Source organism: Parasteatoda tepidariorum, chromosome 6, assembly GCF_043381705.1.
Source record: "Parasteatoda tepidariorum isolate YZ-2023 chromosome 6, CAS_Ptep_4.0, whole genome shotgun sequence".
NCBI classification, from domain to species: Eukaryota; Metazoa; Arthropoda; class Arachnida; order Araneae; family Theridiidae; genus Parasteatoda; species Parasteatoda tepidariorum.
The window spans coordinates 46,542,087-46,567,367 of NC_092209.1; the positions used below are offsets into that span (position 1 = coordinate 46,542,087).

Genomic DNA, 25,281 nt, shown 5'->3' on the forward strand with positions numbered 1-25,281 from the left:
CTATATTGGCCACATAAAGGCCGATATTTGACCTATAAAAGACCAAAATTAAAAATTCTAGGCATGCCAATATTGATCTCTCGGTGTATGTTCATATTAGACCCATATTGATCCAATTTGGACCCCAACTAGGCTCAAGGTAAAATTGTTGATAGGGTAGTTACCACAAAGCAACCTTGGTTCACTACAGATTTTGCGTAATACGTACCAGCGTAGGAGAGCGTGCGTGATGCGACACGAGAATTTGAAATATCTCTATTAACAGATGCTTTATAGAGTGTGTATGGAGGGATAATGGGAATCTTCTAGAACACAAGATTTTTTGGAAAATTAAGTCTATTTTTTTAATATTCGTTTTAATTTGAAAACTGAGTACTACTGGGTGTTATTGCGCCTTTAAAGCAATAAATGTTATTCATTGACTCTTAGAAATACTTTTTAAATCGCTCTCTTTGCTGCCGCATCAATTTAAAAAGTTGGTTTTAAGTAAAGCTTTAACTTTACAAGTAAGTACTTTATTTGAAATACGGTTTAAGTTTTTAAATTTTTTTCGTAGGATCTATAAATATCATTGAAGGTGTGAGAGGAGAAAATGTGAAGTGCAGTGGTGAGGACAAAGCGTATCTGAGCCTTAAAAGATGCCAATCTATGCCACAAATGGGTGGATTAACCAAAACAATCGATGTTAATCGTTTCCGAAATAGCTTTAGCAGGTATAATAAGAATCAGGGGGAAGATTTTGGCAAACTACACGAGATAGAAAAAACAACTGGACTTCTTAATTTGAGAAATCGGAAGGAAGACTATTTTTCTGGTAAATATTTTGACTATTTTTCCAATTTTCGATTGGTGTTTTGAATTGCCCATAAATATTAGACAGATGCAAAAGCTTGTTATCGTGTTTCATGAGATATTTGAATGACTTGGTTGGAGCCTTTGGCATAATAACGCCATCAGTAACACCAAAATTCTTTCCACCTCTGACAGATAAGTTCATCAGGATGCTTTAGAATCATGGAATCTTCTCATGAATGATGGCGATTCCATTGTCATCAGTGTCTTGCCACTTTGAAATGCATTATCGACTGATTTGTCAATTTTGGTCAATATCATTCCCCTCAGCTATCTCCCCCACCCCTCATTTTATATATTTTTTATTTTACAACTTAGCCTTCATTTTTTCAAATATGTTCTATTTTCATCATTGAAGTATCTTGATCTTGATAATGGATGATTTATTTTGAGCTCTCTAAACGTGACGGCTTTTTCCACCTTTATTTTTGAAGTCAACAAAGTTTTTTCATTGAAAAATATAAAATTTGCCCATAGTAGGCATGCTGATCCGATTTCTAAAACTGATATGTACTTTGAACATTTTTAATAGAAATTAAGTTTTTAATTCAGCTTTTTCTGTTATGCAGTATATGATATCTGGAGCATTTCTTTTGACATATTTCTAATTTAAAAGAGGCTTATTTTAAAAATACACTCTTTATATATATTCTGTATATTCTTATATACATTTAGTAAATATTTTACGTATTTCCATTAATCTGTAACAGATATAAAGATATAAATGATTAGATTGTGTGTTGATTGATATAAATGATTATAGACACTGTTAAATGATTTTCTGTTTTGTATAATTAATTCTTCAATTAAACGTATGTTAGATTTCAAGAAGCAATTCTTTAAGCATATTTTCAATCCTAAAGAAGTGTTTGTACTTAATGCAATGCAAATAATACTATAAAAATTTTTGTGTTTACTTCAAGCGATTTAAATGATTTAAATGTTTATTTGTTTTGCATTGTTGTTGTCATATATATTTTATCTAGAAGTATCTTTACATTCATGTTAATTTTATTCAATATTTTTTTTATTTATGTTTTAGAATTTTGCTTTTTAAATGTAGACAAATCAAACGATCGTTGGAGATCAATGGACTTTGTAGATTCAACCATTAAAAAAGATGTCACTTTGAAACGAGTCCATGCTGTGGATTTGAGCATGAGTGAGATGTGTCATTCAAGTCAAGAAACTGAATGGAGAAAAATAAGCAGTCCAAAATACACGATTTTCGAGGGTAAGTTTAACGACGCTTCTTTTTATTGCTTTCAAGCAATTATTTTGTTTAAATCGATTATAATATTATCTCTTAAAAAGCTTTTGTTTTGCTAGAACCAAACTTAATTTGACGGCACATCTCAATTCTAGTCGTTCCAGGGGCGCAAGTTAACTTGGAAAAACAAAGGGAATGAAAAGAAATATGGTCTAGTCGCCTTGACAACCAAATGATAAGAGAAAACATATTTTTGTATTTAACTAGATTGGGATATCTTATGCTGTGAAGAGCGGTGTTTTGACTGTTTGAAAAAAATGTCATTTTTTATTTTTAAACGATGCACTGAAAATGTAAGAATACTTAATATTTAGTACCTTGGAATTGAGAAGAGGAATGCTATTAATACCTGTTTATTCTTGAATAGTTTGAAGTAATCCATGTTTAAAATCTACATGAACCATTGAACTGTAGGTTAGAATTTCTGATTTTTAATTAAAACAAGAAAATTAAAAACATAGTTCAAAAAATGAAATTCTCTTTTATTTACAACTCGAGAAGTATTTTATAGGATTTCCCTGGTCCTATATCTCAAAAATAAACTCACCAAATCAATGCATAATAAATTAATAAAAAAATAATAATTCTAAAGAATTTTCAAGCAGCAGCGGTCTCCTTAGCAACGTATGCATACGCAATATTAAACGTCTTTTCATTAAAAAAAAAGATATTTATAACGGAAATTAAATTAATTATTTGCTACTTTTTTAAATTATTAATAATATTTTGGATTTTAACCCATTCACCAAAAATACAAACCTTAAATCCATTCAGAACACAAATCGAAATAATTTTGATTACTTAAAAATAATTTCCAGAAGCGATAAGTTGTATATAATATTTTAAAGTAGAATTTTTTTCTTCTAATTTCCATAAATTGGTTTCGATAAGTTAGAATCAGAACAATTCAGCTTCAACCGCTGTTTTTAAAATATTTTTCGTTATTGAAGGTTTTAATTGTACTCCATTTAGTACATGGAGGATTTACGATCTGGGAAAAATAATGAGCACAATGACAATGATGACATAAAGTGCAGTAGCAAATCCTAATTTTTTAACTATTTCTTCATTTATACATCATTACCTAAGACGTTTGAAAATGTGATCATAAGATGATTTTTCAAACCCGGTCTGACGGGAGAAAATGAGCCTATGTTTTCTGACCATAAGTCCAATGTTCAAGCCAGATTAGTTATAGATCAATTTAGGCGTGTGAAACTTAATTCCTGGAGTGTTTAATTCCGCGTGAAATAATGAACACAAAGTATTTTCTATTGATATCTTGCAAATTATAACTGACAATAATGGAATTCCACAATTCAAAATACAATTAAATAGATAAGAAATAAATTGACCAGATGGTGAATTTAACGAATTCCATAGAATTTTGTTCTATGATTTATGCTTATGTGTAAATATGGATTTGATGAAGTGCATGATAGCAGTGAACCGGAAACAATATGGAACGGAAAAAAATGTAGCTTTACGACAAAAGTAAGCTACAGAGCCATGGTGGCTCAGGCTATAGAGCGCTCGAACTGGGTTCGGATCCCAGCGATGGCTAGTTGATTCGAATTCCGCACTCGACTCGTACTGACCACAGTGGTGACGAAAAATATCCTCTGTGGTAGCCGGATCATGGATTAGAGTTCCCTTGCCGCCAAGCTAACCGTGAGAGGTTTTCGGGTTTTCCTCTCCATGTAACAAATCAAATCAAAACCATATCAAATGCGGATTAGTCGCATAAAAAAATCCTCCACGAAGACAAATTTTTTCCAATACTTGATCCAGGAATTCCTTTGTTTTCTGGATTGAGTTCAAAATCACAGGGCTATGGACTTGAACATCGATAGTCGTAAACCTATATATTTTTTTCTTCTCATTCCTCATGCTTGCGTTTAATTTTTACGCTCTTCTTTTAAAGATAATGAAATGAAATTTTATTGAAGGCAATGCTAAGTATTATTCAGTTATTTATATATTTTTTGCTAATGAAATAAAAACTTTTCTGTCTGTCATTATCTTCTACATTTATCCTAAGCGATGATGTAAATGTCACGGTGGCTCATGGGATAAAGCGTACTCCTCTTAATGAGGTGACCCAGTTTCGAATTCCAGTGGTGGCTGGTTGACTCCATGTCACATAATGTGGATTAGTTTCATCAAGAATGTCCTCTACGATGGCTAGTTAATCCAAATGTTTCATCAGCGGGTTCCCTTGTCTTTTGAGTTTAGTTCTAAATTACGAGGCTAAGGAGTTAAACATTGATAGTCGTAAATTCAGAATTGGGTTGGCTTTTCAACACCGGTAATAAAAAAAGATGATTTAACAGTTAAAAAACATATTAAATAACATCTTTTTTTTATTTAAGTAACGTATTTCAAAAACATTTTTTAATGAATTTATGCTGTCATATTTGTCTTATATTCCTCTCTCAACGATGGCGTAACAATAAGCACATTAGAAGATGTAACATTTCTCTTTCTCATTTTTAATACTTTTGTGATATGAAACATACAGCAATGTCTACTTAATTTTTTCTTAGCAGTCTTTTATTTCATTACTTTTGCTTATTAATATTTGAAGAACTTAAGTAACAATTGTCAGTTGCATTTTTTATTGAAGTATAATATACATAGATCCATTACTACCTTATTTTTAAAGCCTGTTTTTAAGCTGATACAGTTCTCCGTAGAATGATGTAGCAGTTGAAGAACTTAGTGAAAGAACATATTTTTTTATTTAAGTAACTTAATGAAATAGGTCTTTTTAATTATTTCTCAACAGTCTTTTATTTCATTACTTTCGCTTATTAATGATAGAATATTTGAAGAACTTAAGTAACAATTTTCAGTTGCATTTTTAATTGCTGTAAAGTATACATAGGTCCATTATTACCGTCTTTTATAGGCTGATGCAGTTCTCCTTAGGATGATTTAGCAGTTGAAGAACTTAGTGAAAGAACATATCTTTTTTTATTTAAGTAACTTTTTTCTAACGAAATTTTTAAAGATTTAAAAATATAAAAAAGTGTCTAGATCCATAGCTCAGTTTTTTCCTCCTCTCCCACCCGGGAGATAGTAGGTGTCCCAAAGATATTGCCCAGGAACCCCATGAACTAAATAAGCCTGAACTTCATACGAAAGCATGTCACACTGGTTTTCTGTGATAATATTAACATCTTTGTATAATTGTTCAGTCTAGTTGGCAAAATATCTTTATACTATCTTGTTATCTTTAATTCAATTGATCTATCGTAATTCGTAATTATTCTAATAGCGTAATTTGTCTTTTTATTGGAGACGAAGACACTGGCCTTGAAGGGGTTAGACCTGTCTTTATTTCTTAAATTCTTTTAAATTTAGATTTTTCTATATTCAAATATATAAGAAATAAACATTTAACTATTGACATTTATGAGATATTGCATTAAAAACTCGAAGGAATAATAAATGAATTTAAATAACATTAAAAATTTCCATTAATGTTCAGAGCGCAAAATAAAAAGCAAATACCCCGAATAACTTTTGATCTAATGATTGGGCTTTCACGTACTATGATTCAATCCAAATGGACCAATAGTCTTACCTTATATTTGCTGATTAGCAAGAGCAGACGCTATTTTAAATTTTGAAATCAGACACAAAAGCGTACTTTGTCTGAATAAACATGCATTTTTTCGATGGATTCAGATTCTTGATAAATATGGAGGACAGCTGAAATCATCTGGAAAATATGATTCCAAAAGGTAAGCGCAAGAGAGTGGACGAAAGCTTAGGAATCTTAATGTTAATTTTACTTTTTGTGTATTTCTCCCTTCTCCTTGAACTAATAAAGCCAATTTTTAAAAAATCGAGCCCTGGAGCGTTCGCCTTTTACTGACCAACCGGGTTCGAATCCCAGCGATAGCTGGTTGATTCGAATTCCTCATACGGCTTGTATCGACCACAGTGCTGACATAAGATATCCTCAGTAGAAGGTGGATCATGGTTTAGAATCCCCTTACCGTTAGCTAACCTTGGGATGTTTTCGTGGTTTTCCTCTCCGTGAAACACAAATGCGGGTTAGTTCCATCAAAAAGTCCTCCACGAAGGCAAATTTTTCCCAATACTTAATCCAGGAATTCCCTTGTCATCTGGATTGGGTTCAAAATTACAAAACTATGGGGTTGAACATTAGTAGTCGTAAACCCAACAAATTGGATCGGGTGTTTAGTAACGACCATGTATGGCAACGTTACTTTTAAAGAGTAACGAGTAAAAGTACAAGTATTTTTAAAAAAGGTAACGAGTAAAAAGTAAAAAGTTCTTATTTTAAAATAACAAGTGAAAAGTACAAGTAAAAGCACAAGTACTAAACAAAAAAAGTAACGATTTAAAAGTACATTTCTAGGAAATCGAAAATTCAAAGTAACCTAAAATTTTATTGAATAATATTCTTATGTTCTTTAATTTTTTTGCAAAATTGTTGTTATTTATTTAATTATTTTTAATTTTGAAAGTTACGGACATTAATTTATTTTTAAATACGGAAGAATATTATAATATAATTTTATAATATAATCGTATAATATTATTTTAAAATCAAATGTAATTTTAATATCTAACTTTTTATGGATTTGCACGAAAAAGAAATTTTATCTATTGATTTTAATTTTTAGTTTCTTATTTTTATTTATTTAAATTACCATTGATTTAAAATTTTTTTACTCTATAGAAACGCGTTTTAAAAGCACAAACATAAACAAAGCAAACGCGGGGTTTCAGATAGCTTTGTGATCTTTGAGCTAGTAAAAAATAATTGAATGTGCAGTATAAGTTGAAAAAGAACAGTCTACAGTTTTATTTGTAACAATGGCTTCTGCTGAAGTCATGCGAGAAAATCATTTTCCGAACATTTCTGCCTAACGGAATAATTAAAATTTGAAAACGAATTTTAGTATCAGCGGCTAAATTAATACCTTCGAGTTTCCAAGAGAAAAAATAGTAATTATAATAGTTTTCAATAGTACAAATAGTTCTGAAGTTCTTAGAGTGGGCGTTTTTTGATAAGGTCGCACAAACATAATTTTAGTAAAAAATGTACTAGGTAAAAATGTATTTAGTAAAAAATGTATTAAGACAAAAATGCATTATTAGTGAGTTCAAAAAGAAAATTGATAAACGTAATAACAAAATCCAACATTTTTTTATTTAAAATGTATTAAATAAATGCATAAAACTCGAAAATGAATGAAAATAACTTGCTAATTAATATTTTTATTCAATTTGCAAAATAATTGCATTTTGAAATTGGTGTCACTGAGTCTGCTGCGAGAATTTCTCAGAACGTGCTTGTCCAAGCTGAATAAGGGCTCCACGGGAGCACTAGAAGGTACTGCAGTATTATATTTCACATATAATTTTTTTACGCTTGGATATCGATTCAAAATTGATATGCTTTCCGTTTCAACATTTGAGCTCATGCATGCCATAAATTCTTCTGTCGCTGGTGATTGGTATGATGTTTTCAGCTTTAGAAAATTTAAAATCCCTGGATTTTTTTCTGTTACGTTATTAGTTATAGCAGGGTGTTCAGCTTAGGGCTTAGACAATTCTTTCCAATTCTTTTGTAGCCTTCTCCCTAGCTTTTTCTTCCAACCAATTAAATTTGATGTAAGGTACCAGACTGGCAGAAAACTTTTTTTAATTTAATTTTTTTTTAGAAAGCTTACCGAGTTTTAGAAAAATGTAACGATTTCATTCGATATTTCCGTTACAAATATTTGTACTTTTTCCCTAAAAAAGTAACGAAAGTACAAGTAAAAATACTAAATTTAAAAAGTAACGAAGTACAAGTAAAAGTACGTACTTCTTACTTGTACCGGTGGTACAAGTAACGAAAGTAAAAGTACTGCCATATATGATAACGACTATAAAATAAGAAATTAAGCAATTTTGTACACCGTAAACTGCGCATGTAAAAATTTATTTTTTAACTGCTGTTTATTAATTATTGTTAGTTTTTTAATAAAGGTAAAAAAAATCAAGGATTTCTAGAGATACAAATTTTTTCACCAGCTATGATTTTCAAAACATGTAATTCAATTTAGTTTCAATTAATAATCCATTATTAACTCACATTTCCGTTATTTTAATGGAATTATTTTATCGAGCTGCTTGTGGAGAAATAAATTTCAAATCAATATCTTTTCTAATAACAGTATAATGAATGAATTACGAAAAGGATATGCATTTATGAAAAATTAAATTAGTATTTTGCGCTGAATAAAAATTAGTAAATTCAACAAAGAAGTGTGTTTCTCTGATTCTCAACGTTTATTTTCTTCAGTTTTCGTTCTTATTTTAATAGAAACAATATTTCAAATCATTCCTTTTCTGTTTATGCATGCATTAAAAAATTAAAAACTAGACTTGATGCCTCTCCAGACCTGTGAATTCAACAGTCTGACATGAAACCCAATTTTTAGACTTATATTGATTAAACGATATGATGAAGAAAAAAAATTTCATTCATTCACTAAATATTTTCTAAATAATTACTAAAATTTAGATCATTGCATGTTTTCAAAATAATTAATAATTCTTCGTTAGTTAATGTACTCACAATTTCTAAAGAAATTTATTATTCTTTATGTCTCAGGGTTCCGCCAAAAGTAGGACAATCACTTAAGATTCCACAGCCACAAAGGGAATTGGGAACCGCTGCCTTAGAACAATGTTGATGCCAATTCGATGTTGAGTTATGGAAAAATAAATGCAATGAATGAGTTTATTTTTCCATATTTCAGCAGTTTTACTTTTATCTGGCATATTTAAAAGTAAAAATTTTAATAAGTCATTTAATTTAAATGTAAGCACAACCACCATATTATATAATAAAAACATTAAATTAAAAGCAGTAATTGAAAATTTTTCAAATTCCCAATCCATCAATCTAGTGGTAAAGCTATGAACGATACTACCAAATTTAATTTGACATATTGATTTCTAACAAAACTACAGTTAAGAAAAATCCAAACATCTAATTAAGAAAATCAAGAAAATGAGAAATACTGTTTAAAATGAAACTCAAATTTCAAAACAAGTAATTTGTTTTCTTATTTCTTATTCTATTGATTCCGAATATTAATCAAAATCTGAAATTATACTTTTAAATTAAAATAAGGATGACTATTTTATTACTGCAGATCCGTTTCTTTTAATATAAAATACCGTTTTAAGATCAGAAGCTATAATTGAATTTTTTTTAAAGTTTGTACGCAATCCATCATACAGACTGTAAAACTATCATGCATATTACGAAACTTATTTTACATATTTCATTTCTAACATTAACTAAGAAATTTCATCGTGAAAATTATTAATTATCAGGATTATTTTTTGTTTATTTTTTCTTTACCTTTATTTTCATTTTTTTATGTTGTACAAACATTTTATAAACTCAGGATATTGTTCAAAATCTCAAATTATATTTTTAAGTGAAACTAGACGTCCAAATTAACATGCCCAACGGTATCTCACCCATTGTGGTGGTCCTGAAAGAGTGGATACCACTTCTGGAGAACGCACTAGGTCTGCTCATCGGGAAGACTGATTGTGCAGCTCATAGGAAATAAAAAAAAACTTTTAAATGAAAAGAACAATGATTAGTTCATTCTTTCACATACGTTTATTCCATATACAATACCATTATAAATTCAATTTTTATTTTTACGTAACTGTAACTTTTCTTTTAAGTCTGCTCATATTAAATGCCATTTCAATTCACTATTAATTCTTAATCAGACATCCTTGATTTAATACTATAAATAATTAAACTTATTTTACTTATTAAATTCTACAAAATCTTGTGTAAAAAAAAAAGAAATTCTGTTCCTCAATCATTAGATGGCACTGTAGTTCCGCCATCAACTTCAAAAGTCATTGTTGTATACTGTAAGAATTATGTAATTATTCTTCTTCATTTCGAATACCTAATAACAACTAAGCTGCTTTTATGGTTATGGTTAAATATATTACGGAAGTTAAAGTTCCCAAACAATTTTTTTAAACCAGTGAAAATACGTAGTTTGGACAGTAATGTTACATTTTAAAAGTATTTATGCCACTGCTTTTTTTCTTTTTCTTAACATTTAGAATAGTTAATGTATTTTTCTAAAAATGATTTCTTATACAGTCGAACCTCGCTAACTCGAACCTCGATTTCACGAATTTTTCGATATCTCGAAGAAAAAAAAAGTTGAAAGTTGTTAAAAAAAACTTGATTTCACGAATTTTTTTTTCTAATCCCTCGATAACCTGAATTTTTTTTTACATAAATAGCGTATATTTTTTTTCTAAAATTAAAAAAATATTCCCCAAAAAATAACAAATTTTAAGAATGGCTGACAAGGCATGGAATGATGTGTTTTCCTCTACGATAATGAATGGATTCAAGAAGTCTGGATTCATTAAAGATCACAAAAGTAGTCAAACAATCAATATCGTTAATTCTGCTGAAAACTACACCGAAAATGATTGGAACAGATTGACCGGACTCATGAAGCTTGATGATATGGAATTTCGTGACTTTGTAAACGTAGATAATGCAGTAACAGTGTGTGGTCAGTGGGATGACAATGATATAATCGCTCAAACGAAAGCTTCTTTTGAACCATCAGAAGAAGAAGATGAGGAAATCGAAATTTACGGCCCAATGTTACTAACAAACAAGCCCTTTCTGCAGTGGACACTGTAAGGAGATTTATTGAGAGGCAGCCGAATATGTCAGAGGAGACATTTAAAGCTATAGTCCACTTAGAAAGTGTTATCGACAAATTTTCTTACACATCTCTAAAGCGAACAACAATTAAATCATTTTTTAAATGAAAGTGTAAAAAGTGTTTTTAGAATAAATATGGAATAGTAAATAAGGTATGTAAAGAGCATTTTTCTTTATTCTACCATCGATAACATGCGATTTTCGATAATTCGAATTTTCGATATCTCGAATTTTTTCTCCTCTCCCTTCAAGTTTGAGATATCGAGGTTTGATTGTTTATATATATTTGCGATAAAAATAAAAAAATAAATGACGACATGAAACTGTTGTAATGTTACATAAATTTAATAAATCTTAAAATTTAATGAAATATTTTCATACGATACAAAATAATCATGACGTATAGGTTAGTCATAAGATACTAAGTAGCCACAAGATAAAAACTGCAAATGAATCTATAAGCGTTTAATTATAATTGATTAAGTTCTTTAGTCTGTTTAAGTTGGTATTGATGTTCAATTAAATTTATATTGGTTAATCAGTAAAAACAGCAGATCCATCTTTTACTACTTTTTCGTCTATCTTTTTTTCTTCTCAATGCGTTGCAGTCACAAAGCCTTTACAATTATATCTTAAATGTTATTGTGCAATCAATTGCACGAGATTTTTTTAGTCATATTTGAAACTTGAACATGATTATTAATGAAACTAACTGGTCCTCATTTTTCTTTTCTTCGTCCATCTTTTTTAACTCTCACGTGCTGCAGTTTTCAGTCCAGCAGCATTAAATACAACTTCACAATTGTTGTGAGATCAATTGCATGAGTTTTGTAGTCCAATAGTCCATTGTTTCTGTGCAATCAATATACGAGTTTTTTAGTTCAATGTTTTTGTGCCATTAGTTACACATTTGTTTAGACCAATGTTTTCGTTCTATCAATTGCATAAGTTTTTTAGTCCATTGTTTTTGTGCAATCAATTACACGAGTGTTTCAGTTCAACATTTTTGTGCAATCAATTACACGTGTTTTTTTGTCCAATGTTTTTGTAATATCAATTACACAAGTTTTTTAGTCCATTGTTTCTATGTAATCAACTACACGAGTGTTTCAGTTCAACATTTTTGTGCAATCAATTACACGCGTTTTTTAAACCAATATTTCTGTAATATCAATTACACAAGTTTTTTAGTCCATTGTTTCAGTGCAATCAATTATACGAGTGTTTTAGTTCAGCATTTTTGTGTAATCAATTACACGAGGTTTTTAGTCCACTGTTTTTGTAAAATCAATTACACAAGTTTTTTAGTCCAATATTTTTGTGCTACCAATTACGAGCGTTTTCTAGTCCATCATTTTGGTTGCAATCAATCACACGAGCTTTTTAGTCTTATATGAAACTTCAAAATGTTTTCATTGAAAAAAATGAATGCTCATTTTTCATATCTTTGTCTACTTTTTTACTCTCCAATGTTCTGCAGTTTTCATCCTGGAACTTGCCGAGCAACTACAGTTACAACCTCAAGGTTTTTATGCAGTTCATCCAGGCCATCAGTTGCGCATTATGTTAAGCTGTTTTAAGTTGGTGTCAATGTCCGATCAAGTTTTAGTCACTTTTTTTTAAGAATATATTTTGTCTTTTTAGCATTTCCACCATGTACGGCAGCTTCCAATATGGTTGTTTCAACAATAACATTATTTTCGATCCATCATCATTCAAGTTGTTTTCAGATGTTGACTTCAATGTTCAGTCACGTTTATCTTGATCTTAGTTAGAAACAACTTGTCCCTCATTTTTTATTTTTTGTCGATCTTTTTTCTACTTGATGTGCCACAGTTGGAAAGCAGCTTCCATTGCGTTTTTGTTTCTGTGCAATATATTACGCATTTGACATTTGTTTTGTCCTCTTCAGAAATTTTATATTTTCAGAAAATCTTTTTCCATCATTTTCTTATATTCTTTTTTTTCCTTTTTTCTTTTTAATGACCTGCCTTTTCCAACCATCTCCTGAGACCCAAGCTTTAAATAATGGTTGTTAATTTTTTTTTTTGGCTTTCCGTTGATATTTTATTGTATTCAGAAGTCCTACCGATGTAAAAATGAAATATTTTTTTTAAATAGCAAACTGCTTTTTGAATGCATTTAAACAGGGAAACTAATTTTGAAACATTATTTCTGAAATGATAATATTATATCAAATGCTGTCCAATCGGGTCTCAGGAGATTCTGGTCGCTTGAACTACTCCATCGAATCTACACTTATGTCATCCATAACACAAGTGTTTATTCTCTTTACATTGGTTTCACAGAAATCCTCTGTTTCTTCTTCCTTTTTCTCTACCTCTTTATCTACACATCGTGCTGTAGCTTTCAACATGGCAGCTTCGACTACGTCTTGAAAATTTCGGTGCAATCTGTTACACAGGCTGTTTAATCTTCTCTGGAGCTGCAAGATATTTTCTCGATCTTTCGAGTCTAGGGTGTTTAACACTGGATCGAGATTGTTTAACAAGTAGTCGAAGTTGACTGCCGGGACTATATCGTTATTGAAATTCAGTTTCACGTCAGATTCTTGGTTCATATTTAGTTCAACATGACACTTGCTGTCGATGTTTAAAGTGATATTTGCTCCCTTATGTATGGTCATGTGAATATCTACAGGATCTTCCGCAGTCTCATCTTCTTTGTTCATGGCAATGTCATTGGATATCTTACTGCCTTTTGATGTATAAAAATCTGGTTTTGTTTCAACAGCAACTTTTCCCAATTTGAACTTGCAATCCTCTGTATGGCTTGCGAAAACAACCCTTGATGTATTAGTTGCTCCAGATTTAGTATTCTTGGCATTAGTTTCAGAGATGGTAATATTTTCGTTCAACGCATCATCGCCAAGCTTATTGGAAATGCAAGAAGATGAGGCTGAAGTATCCAAGACAGTTTTGCCAGACTTTTCAGCTTTTATGACCTTTGCTTGTTTTCCTGTTTTGATCTTCTTTGATGCAAAAGGCCATAGAAAATAAAGCCATGTCTTTTTCCTTTGTTCTTTAGTGCTGACGCTGCATTCACTAGACGATATTTCACCTTTGCCAGCAGCTGTGTCCAACTCTTTGTCTTTGGTCTTTTTCTCAAAAGTGAAAGGCCATAGAATACACAGCAAAGACTTTTTCTTCCCCTCTTTAGTGCTTGAACGGTTTTTAGGTGATGATGTATCACCATTAACAGCTACTGTGCTAGAGGCTTTATTTTTCAACACAGGTACTTCTCCTTTGTTATCCAGGTCATGAGCCCAAGGTGCCTCAAGCTCCTCCGAGTGAAATTCTCCACTTTTTTTCCGCTGCAAGATACTCGCAGCTTTTTCCATTTCTATTATTCCTCTCCCCCTATCTGTAACATGATAAAATAATTTAAGTTTATAAAGGATATCTTTCGTTAAAACGCAAGAGTAAATTAATATTAAAAGCATCTCAATAACATACATTTGTGAAATCCTGTCATCAGAATAAAAAGAACATAATTATATTAAAATAAACTTTTCTCCAAATGACAAAATATATAATAAAAAGAAGAGTTAGTGGGTGAGTAAACTGTACGCGCACTGTACGACAACAGTACACAGTTGGATATAGATAAGCATATGAAAGTAATATGGAGTTGAAAATTACCTAATTTATACTTACATTCAGGAGGTCGAGGTCTAGGATCCTTGATCCTCCCCAACTTCCAATTTCTGATCAGTACTTCCTTGCACAAATCGCTCATTTCGCAAATCAAAATTTAAATGTTTAGACTTCAATCGCTAACATTCAAACAGATTCGAATGATTAATACCATTGTTGGTAATGTCTTTGTTTTTGCTACGAATAAACACTATTGTTCGTTATACTATTGTATTGTTATAAATATTTCATTTTCATTGTTCCTAATAAATGGTCGCTATGAGTTCAAAACATAAAAATATGTTTCAAACATTGATGCAAGTTAAGTGATTTACATTTGAATGCTTTAAAGTGCATTTTTTATTTAAAAAAAATACATTGAGATTGAGTAATTGTAATTTAGGCTATGAAGCTTAGAAGGAGTTAAGAGTTGGAAAAATTTGCCTGACACAGATTCTGGCAAATTAGAAGTTAGGTTCTTCATGTTAAAAATAAAAGAAATTTTTGATCTTATAAATATATGTACATAACAATGCAGGCAAAAACTTTGCTAAAAGCATGCGATTACGAGTATTACTATTATAGCTTATCTTAAGCTTACTTTATCACATTTAAACGTTTTTGAACACAGAAATTTTTTTAAAAATATTGAAAAATCGATGTTGATAAAAATAATTAATAGCTAAATCTTTTTAGTCGTAAAACTATAAATAGTTAAACTTATTTTACTTATTAAATTCCACAAACACATCTTATGTAAAAAGATAATAATAAAAAAAATTCTGGTCCTCTATCATCGGATGGCACCGTAGTTCCGCCGTCAACTTCAAACGTCATTGTCAGTAACCTGTAAGAATTACGCAATTCTCCACGTCGAATACCTGGAAACAACTTAAGCTGCTTTTATGGTTATGGTTAAATATATGAAGGAATTTAACGTTCCCAAACATTTTTTTTAAACCAGTGAAAATTTGTAGTTTGGATAGTAATGTCATATCTTGCAAGTACTTATGTAAATGTTTTTTTTTTAAACATTTAGATTAGTTAATGTATTTTTCTAAAAAGGATTTCTTACTTAATTTTATATTCAATATGGTCAAAAGGTAAAAAGCATGTATATATGTTGTTACATATGGCTTTATTGGAAATATTAATCCATATACAATGTTCAGCTTTAAGTGGACATAAACAAGGAGTAAAAATTAAAAAAATTACAAAAACAAACAAAGAAAACACGTGACAAACTCATATTAACACAAAAAAAAACATGTAGGGTATCTACCACTACAAAATTACAATTACAATTCACTAGTATATAAGACGTGTTAACTCGATTCTATGACGAGGTACCTTTTCATAGATGAAGGTTGACATTGTCAATAACAGCTCACCCAGCTCTACACCCCACTTTTACTCTCCTCACACTGTACTGTGGGGTATCTACCACTAAAAAATTACAATCACAATTCACTAGTATATAAGACGTGTTAACTCGATTCTATGATGGGGTACCTTTTCGTAGATGATGGTTGACATTGTCGATAACTACTATCCCCATATTGGTGACCCGGACATGATGTGAACACGTCTACGGTGCGCGAATTGACAAAACATACCGTAGATTGTAAACTAGGCGATTGCAAGTGGAATTGGCGATGGATTACGCTTAAATGTGGTGGGAGAACGAAATTACATTAACCTAAACAGTGAAATTCGATATTTTTTTCTCCTCGACTAGCCATGATGAATAAAAATAACTCATTAATTCATTTTAGTAGAGAATTAAAAAAAATATAACCTTTTTATTCTTAGGATCACGTTACAAATAAACTGTATTTATATTTTATTAAGCGCAATAATTTGTATTTTATAAAACGATCTAGTTTTTTGATATAACAGATTTAATTTTTTTTACAAGAATTGTGTTTGTGAAGAAATAAAAATAATTTATTAATGAACCAATCACAAAAAATAACGTAACATTTTAATACCATGTTTTATTGGAACGCTATTTTAAAGAATTCTATTTAACTTTTATTGTAAGAAAACATAACCTGTTTAATTTAGTGATTTTTCTCTTTTAAATCAATCTTGATAAAAGAATAATGTAAACTTTTTTATGAACATTTTTTTTAGAAATTAACAAAGACATATTATTTATTAGAAAAAAAATTTAAGTATGCAAAAATGTTATCACGCTTTAACGTAAAAATTTCTTGCAAATGAAAAAATCGATATTTTTAAAATTTTAAAGTAATCGGAAATTCGCTAGTGAAAAAAGAAATATGTGAAATAATTTCAAGAAGGGAAAAATGTACAAATGAATGGATTTTTCTTCAATGACCTATATCGCGTTTGTTTTATTACTAGAAGCATTTATTGTAAAAAAATATTTATTAAATAACTCTTTTTCAATGGGATGAGAACGTAAACTTTGTGAAAAATTGATTCAATTCCTTAATATACATAAAAGTCCGTAAATACTTCATTTATTATGGAGGTCATAGATACCTTGATACTCTTTCAATATAAGAATAAGAAATGCAATTAATAGAAAATGCACAACAATTTTAAAAATATATTTTATTTACATATATTGGGTGCAGGTTATTCTGCAACGATCATACGTAGCATAAATTTATAGATTCCTAAATACTGTTATATGAATTAGGTAATTAAAAATAATTAGAAAAATAACAGAGTTAAAAAATAACATAATTAAACAAATTTTCAACCTTTAATTGAAAACTTCCTGTTGTCAAGTATTAATAATAATTATAATTTTTAACAACTTTTTTAAACAAAAATTTTTAATTCTCAAACTTAATACTATCCTTCATATGAAAATATCCGAAAATTTGTAAAAGAAAAACTATATTTTAAAATTGAGCCATTGGCGACAACAGAGGTCAGATGTATATACTGAGTTTAAATAAATTATATATTATAGAACTCACATTTAGGACTTAGATCAATTTATTATCAGTTCATAAGAGTGTTTTTTAATAAATAAATGTAGTGATTGTTTGATTTATAATTGTAAGTCCTGAGTGTTTAATGTTAAGTTATGTTTCCTTTGAAATAATTTTTGAACTATGCAAAGCAGGGCGACATTCATTTCAACTTAAAATGATAAAAACTTTAAATGAAATACTTTAAGAAAAATACCTTCTAAATAAGATTTAAATAAAAGGCAATCACTTCGCCTGAGTGATTTTGTAAAGAATTCTAAACTTTTTAATTTTACAAGTTAGGTGAAAAGTAAATATCTTACAATAGTGGTAGGGAATGAAGGAAATTCTAAATTAAATGAACATTAAAACATTGAGTGCAAAAAATTTTCAATTCACTTAAAAGTTCACTGGAAAGTTCCCAAGATATGGTGAAATGCGCAAAAAGTAAGGTTAACACTAAGGGGTCCTAACATTGCATTGCTTTCCTGACCAAACTATTGGGATAATATTTCCAGATTGCGGCAACCCCTATATACTGGGGATCAAAAATCCGAATACGCAGGAAAAAAATTTCTCAAAGTAGGCTCGTTTTAGTGTCTGATTTCCGAACTTAAAATATATTGTCTGCTATAATTAAGCGGCATATTTGAATTCACCCTCTCGATCCATTAAGATTGAGTCCTAGAACGTAAACATCTGATCATTAGATCAAAAGTTAGTTTTAGATTTTTGTTTACTGCTCACTGTACACTAAAACGTGATTTTTTTTTCTTTTGAAATTTCGATTTTAATGCCATTACTTCAATCTCCTTCGGGTTGTGCTTACTTTATAAATTTAATCTCAACTATATTTTTCTCTTCACTTTTAAACTGTAAAGACTTTTTCTCCATTTGTAAATTATGAAAAAAATTATTAATCTGATTGCGTAAACAGTTAATTCATTAAAATTGGACATTCTCAATTAATTCCTTTCAATAGTCATTTATATTATTAATAATAATTATTCACACAAAATTATAATGAAGGAAAGTTTGATTAGAAATTTAAAAGTTTTTGCTGCTATAATTAGGGAATTTCTATCGACAAAATTCAAGCAATTTTTTTTTTCCACTGCAAAATGCATTTTTATTTAAAAGGGAACAATACTGACTTAATATTTATACGATAAAAGACTCTCTAATCGCTAACACCGATAACAGGAGAAATTTTCAATTTTTTCTTTTCCACAAAAAGTTTAAAACTTAAATTGTTGTTCTTTCATTATAAAGCAATCGTATAATATTCTCGTATCATGTACTTATCTACCGTTTTGCAGTTATAAAATGAAATAATTATTAAATTATACTTGCATTTTAAAATTTAATACTCAATTGTTCAATGAATTTTACGATTATTATTATAAAACTGCGCATAATGAACATTTCAATTAAAATAATTAGTACAAAATAGCTGCTAAAAATTCTCCTAAATATTTATAAATATTATAAATTTATAAATTTCAGCTTTTCGCATTATTGCTAAATAATCTCTACGTCGAAAAATATTTAAAGAATTTCATAATAACAGAAAATTAAATAAAATTTAAAAAAAAATTGTAAATGGTTATCGAGCAAAACCATTAAGTTTAATTAATGAATATAGAATCGGAAACAGTCTCTGCTAAACAATAAAAATTTTTTTTTTAATCTTTTAAGTAAACAAACTTTATTATAATAATCATTTCATCATTAAGGATTAAAGGTTATTGTGAAATTATTAATTCGAATTAGTGGATGAGTAGGAAAAGAATTTCACTACTCGAAATACATTTAATGAAAGTTATGAAACTATAGAATATGTAATAATGTGTAATTTTTCTATCTTAGTTCTATTACGACCTTTTAAAAAGCGCTAATAAACACAATTTAGTCAACAGATACAAACAATTATGTCGGCGCTATAACAAAAAAATACGCTTTATATTTTATTTGATGCAGAAGAATCAAATGAAGACCCGCACCCATATCTAACTTGTTGAATGTTATGCGATACCGAAAACAAAACAAAATCATAAGCACACAGCTGTTTGGCGATTTCCGCGAACGCTCCTTTAACGCCAATAGAAATTTTCGCCAACCCTTTGCAATCTACGGTATGTTTTGTCAATTCGCCTACGGTGGTATCAACACCCACTTCGATATGAACACGCCTACCTAGACAGTAACGCCTTCTTCGATGGATGGTCCACATTGAACAGTTCACTTGCTGCTAGTGATTGCGACATTATCCACCTTTTCATCATGTTGCTACTCAGTCTCGATCACACACGTCGGCTTGCATACACTCGACTGCTTAAGGCAGCACAGGAGCTTAATACAGCTCTCACGATCAGCAAAATGTACGGTGATCTTAATACAACTCTCCCGACTTCTCTCTAAAACAAGCAATGAATCAACTAGTGGTATCCGTTCATCGAATTCTGTCACAGATATAATTCTGGTGGGGAAGTACTGTAGGGTATCTACCACTACAAAATTACAATTACAATTCACTAGTATATAATACATGTTAACTCGATTCTATGATAGGGTACCTTTTCGTAGATGACGGTTGACATTGTCGATAGCTACCATCCCCCGCAAACGCAAAGATAAAATTAATCATGTATATATATTTCTAATAAAAATAAATGATGACTTGAAACCGCTGTAATATAAGTTTAATGAAGCTTAAAATTTAATGAAACATTTTCATAACATACAAAATAATCATGATGTATAGGATAAAAAATAGAAGATAAAAAATACAAATTAATCATTAAACGTTGAGTTATAATTGATAAAGTTCTTTAGTCTGTTTAAGTTGGTATTGATGTTCAATTAAATTTTTATTGGTTAGTCAGTGAAAGCAGCAGATCCATCTTTTACTACTTTTTCGTCTATATTTTTTTCTTCTCAATGCGTTGCAGTCACAAAGCCTTTACAATTATATCTTAAATGTTATTGTGCAATCAATTGCACTAGATTTTTGAAACTTCAACATGATTATTAATGAAATTAACTGGTCCTCATTTTTCTTTTCTCCATCTATATTTTTTAACTCTCTCGTGCTGTAGTTTTCAGTCCAGCAGTATTAAATACAACTTCACAATTTTTGTGAGATCAATTGCACGAGTTTTGTGGCCCATTGTTTCTGTGCAATCAATTATATGAGTTTTTTAGTTCAATGTTTTTGTGCCATTAATTTACACATTTTTTTAGTACAATGTTTTTGTTCAATCAATTGCACAAGTTTTTTAGTTCAATGTTTTTGTGCAATCAATTACACGAGTGTTTCAGTTCAACATTTTTGTGCAATCAATTACACGAGAATTTTAGTCCAATGTTTTTGTAATATCAATTACACAAGTTTTTTAGTTCAATGTTTTTGTGCAATCAATAGAGTGCGTTTTCTAGTTCATCATTTTCATTGAAATCAATCACGAGAGTTTTTTTAGTCTTAAATGAGATTTTTAGTCTTAAATGTTCTTTTCTCATTGAGAAAAATGACTACTCATTTTTCATTTCTTTGTCTACTTTTTTACTCTCCAATGTTCTGCAGTTTTCAGCCTGGAAGCTTCAACTACAACTCCAATTATTTTTTAGTTCAACAAGTCTTTAGTTCAATGTTTATGTGCAATCAATTACTCGAGATTTTCAGTCCAATGCTTTTGAGCAATCTATCACACGAGTTTTTTTAGACTTATTTGAAACTTCAAAGCATTTCCGCAGAAGAAAAAAAATTGTTCATCATTTTTCTTTTCTTTTTTTACTCTTCGATGTGCTGCAGTTTTCAAGTCTGATAGCTTTAGTTACAGCTTTATTGTTTATTTGCAATCAATTACACGAGTTTTTAGTTCAATGTTTTTGTGCAATCAATTACACGTGGTTTTCAGTCCAATGCTTTTGAGTAATCAGTTGCACGAGTTTTTTAGTCTTTTTTGAAACTTTGAAGCATTTTCATTAAAAAAAATTGATCCTCAGTTTTCTTTGTTTCCCCTCAATGTGCAGTTTTCAGTCTGGCAGCAGTTTTCAGTCTGGCTGCTTCAATTACACCTTCAATGTTTTTGTGCAATCAATTTCACAAGTTTTGTGCAATCAAGTTCTTTAGTGTATAATGAAAATTCAAAGCGCTTTCAATAAAAACAACTGATTCTCATATTTCTTTTCTTTGGTCAATCTTTTTTACTCCCTCCATGTGTTTCAGTCTTCTGCCGAGCAACTTCAGTTACGACTTTAAAGTTTTTATGCAGTTCATCCAGGTGATCAGTTGCACATGATGTTAAGCCTGTTTATGTTGGTCTCAATGTCCAATCAAGTTTATGTTAGTTTTTGCCACAAAAAATTTGGTTCCTCTTTTTTCTCTGAATATATTTTGTCTTTTTAGTTTCCTTTTATCTTTTCAGCATTTCTACCATGTACTGCAGCTTTCAATACAGTAGTTTCAACAATAACATAATTTTCGATCCATCATCATAGAAGTTGTTTTCAGATGTTGATTTCAATGTTCAGACACGTTTATATTGTTGTAAGTTAGAAACAACTTGTCCCTCATTTTTTTCTACTCGATGTGCTGCAGTTGGAAAGCAGCTTCAATTACGTTTTTGTTTCTGTGCAATATATTACGCATTTGACATTTGTTTTGTCCTCTTCAGAAATTTTATATTTTCAGAAAAAAACTTTTTTTCATTTTTTAAAATTTTTTTTTCATTTTTCGCCATGATGATCTGCCTTTTCTAACATTCTCCTGAGACCGAATAATGGTAGTTTAAAAATTTTTGGCTTTTCTATAATATTTTATAATATTCAGAAGTCCTACCGATGTAAAAATAAAATATTTTTTTTAAATAGCAAACTGCTTTTTGAATGCATTTAAACAGGGAAACTATTCTTGAAATATTATTTCTTAAGTATTAAAATTATTCAAATGCTGTCCAATCGGGTCTCAGGAGATTCTAGTCGCTTATACTACTCCTTCGAATCTACACTTGTGTCATCCACAGAACAAGTATTTATTCTGTTTACATTAATTTCACAGAAATCCTCTGTTTCTTCATCCTTTTCCATTTTCTCTACCTCTTTCTCTACACATCGTGCTGCAATATTCAACATGGCAGCTTCGACTACATCTTGAAAATTTCTGTGCAATCTGTTACACAGGCTGTTTAATCTTCTCTGGAGCTGCAAGATATTTTCTCGATCTTTCGAGTCTAGGGTGTTTAACACTGAATCGAGATTGTTTAACAAGTAGTCGAAGTTGACTGCCGGGACTATATCGTCATTGAAATTCAGCTTCACGTCAGATTCTTGGTTCATATTTAGTTCAACATGACACTTGCTGTCGATGTTTAAAGTGATATTTGCTCCTTTATGTATGGTCATGTGAATATCTGCAGGATCTTCTACAGTCTCATCTTCTTTGTTCATGGCAATGCCATTGGATATTTTACTGCTTTTTGATGTATAAAAATCTGGTTTTGTTTCAACAGCAACTTTTTCCGATATGAACTTGCAATCCTCTTTATGGCTTGCGAAAACGCCATTTGATGTGTCAGTTGCTCCAGATTTAGTATTTTTGGCATTAGTTTCATAGATGGTAATATTTTCGGTCGACCAAACATCGCCAAGCTTGTTGGAAATGCAAGAAAATGAGGCTTCAGTATCAGAAGCAGTTTTGCCGGATTTTTCAGCTTTTATGACCTTTGCTTGTTCTCTTGTTTTGATCTTCTTTGATGTAAAAGGCCATAGAAAATTAAGCCATGTCTTTTTCTTTTCTTCTTTAGTGCTGACACTGCGTTCTCTAGACGATAGGTCATCTTTACCAGCAGCTGTGTCCAACGCTTTGTTTTTGATCTTTTTCTCAAAAGTGAAAGGCCATAGAACACGCAGCAAAGACTTTTTCTTCCCCCCTTTAGTGCTTGAACGGTTTTCAGGTGATGATGTATCACCATTAACATCCACTGCGCTAGAAGTTTTATTTTTCAACACAGGTGCTTCTCTATTGTTGTCCAGGTCATGAACCCAAGGCGCCTCAAGCTCCTCCGAGTAAAATTCTCCACTTTTTTTCAGTTGCAAGATATTCGCAGCTTTTTCCATTCTCCCCCTATCTGTAACAGGATGAAATAATTTATGTTGATAAAGGATATCTTTGAAAAAACAAAATTTATGGTAGTAAGTTCTAGAGTACATCATGTACTGTCACTCAGAACTGGGGATTGTACCTTTGAAGGAGTTAAGAGGTTTAAGTATCTAGGTACGCTTGTTACCAACAAAAATGAGATAAAGGTTAAAGTTAGAAACTGACTTTTGATGGCCAATAAGTGCTACTTTGGTCTGAGGAACCAATTAAAATCGAAATTCCTCTTCTTTGATACAAAAGTAAATCCATACAAAACCTTAATCAGTACAATTATTCTATATGGTAGCGAGACCTGGGCAATTAATGAAACAGAGGAAAATAGACTACTCATTTTTGAAAGAAAGATCCTTCGGTCAATCTTTGGAGCAGTTAAGGAAAATAATATTTGGAGAAGTTTATATAATCACGAGATGTACAATAAATATAGATTACCTAATATTATGGAGGTTATTAAGACCTACAGGATCAGATGGCTGGGGCACGTTTTTCGGCCTGAAGATTTGGACCTTGTTAAAAAACTTACTTTTTCGAAAATTGAAGGAACTAAAAGAGGAGGAAGACCAGCTACAAGATAGTTGGACAGTGTTGAGAAGGACTTAAAATTGTTGGGAATAAACAGGTGGAAAAATCTAGCTCAAAGCTGGAGGCAGCTAATTGAGAAAGCCTTGGCCTGCACTAGGCTGTAGGCTAACGAAGAAGAAGAAGAAAGGATATCTTTCGTTAGAACAAGAGTCACAAGAGTAAATTAATATTAAGAACATCTGAATGACATACATTTGTAAAATACAGTCATCAGAATAAAAAGAACATAATTATATTAAAATAAACTTTTCTCCAAATGATAAAATATATAATAAAAAGAAGAGTTAGTGGGTGAGTAAACTGTACGCGCACTGTACGACAACAGTACACAGTTGGATACAGAGAAGCATATGAAAATAATATGGAGTTGAAAATTTACCTAATTTATACTTACATTCGGGAGGTCGAGGTCTAGGATGGTTAATCCTCCCCAACTTCCAATTCTTGATCAGTACTTCCTTGTACAAATCGCTCATTTCGCAAATCAAAATTTAAATGTCTTCAATCGCTAACATTCAAACAGATTCGAATGATTAATACCATTGTTGATAATGTCTTTTTCAGCTACGAATAATGTTGAGACAATACCGTGCAGTACTGATTGTTATACTATTGCATTGTTATGAATATTTCGTTTTCATTGTTCCTAACAAATAGATGTTATGATGCAATAGGTGATTCAGAACATAAAAGAAAACTTCAAACAATAATGCAAGTAAAGGGATTTACATTTGAATGATTTAAAGTACTTCTTTTATAGAAAAAAAAATACATTGAGATTTAGTAATTGTAACAATTGTAATTGTTGAGTAATTGAGCTATGGGGCTTAAAAGGAGTTAGAGTTGGAAAAATTTGCCTGACTCAGACTTCGGGCAATTAGAAGTTAGGCTCTTCATGTTAAAAATAAAAAGAAATTTTTGATCTTATAAATATTAATTAGACAAATATGTACATAACTACGCAAACAATAACTTTGCTAAAAGCATGCGATTACGAGTATTACTATTATAGCTTATCTTAAGCTTACTTTATCACATTTAAACGT

General features: G+C 30.4%; 1 protein-coding gene across 1 annotated transcript in view; it reads left to right on the forward strand.

Moving 5' to 3' along the window:
- The window catches only part of LOC107440993 (uncharacterized), a 53,797-nt gene that overhangs the window by 16,706 nt on the left and 11,810 nt on the right, over window positions 1-25,281 (forward strand). Inside the window, exons 8-9 of the mRNA XM_016054113.3 lie at window positions 557-814; window positions 1,895-2,086. Of these exons, the coding sequence (XP_015909599.1) occupies window positions 557-814; window positions 1,895-2,086 (450 nt within the window). The remainder of the gene's footprint in view (window positions 1-556; window positions 815-1,894; window positions 2,087-25,281) is intronic.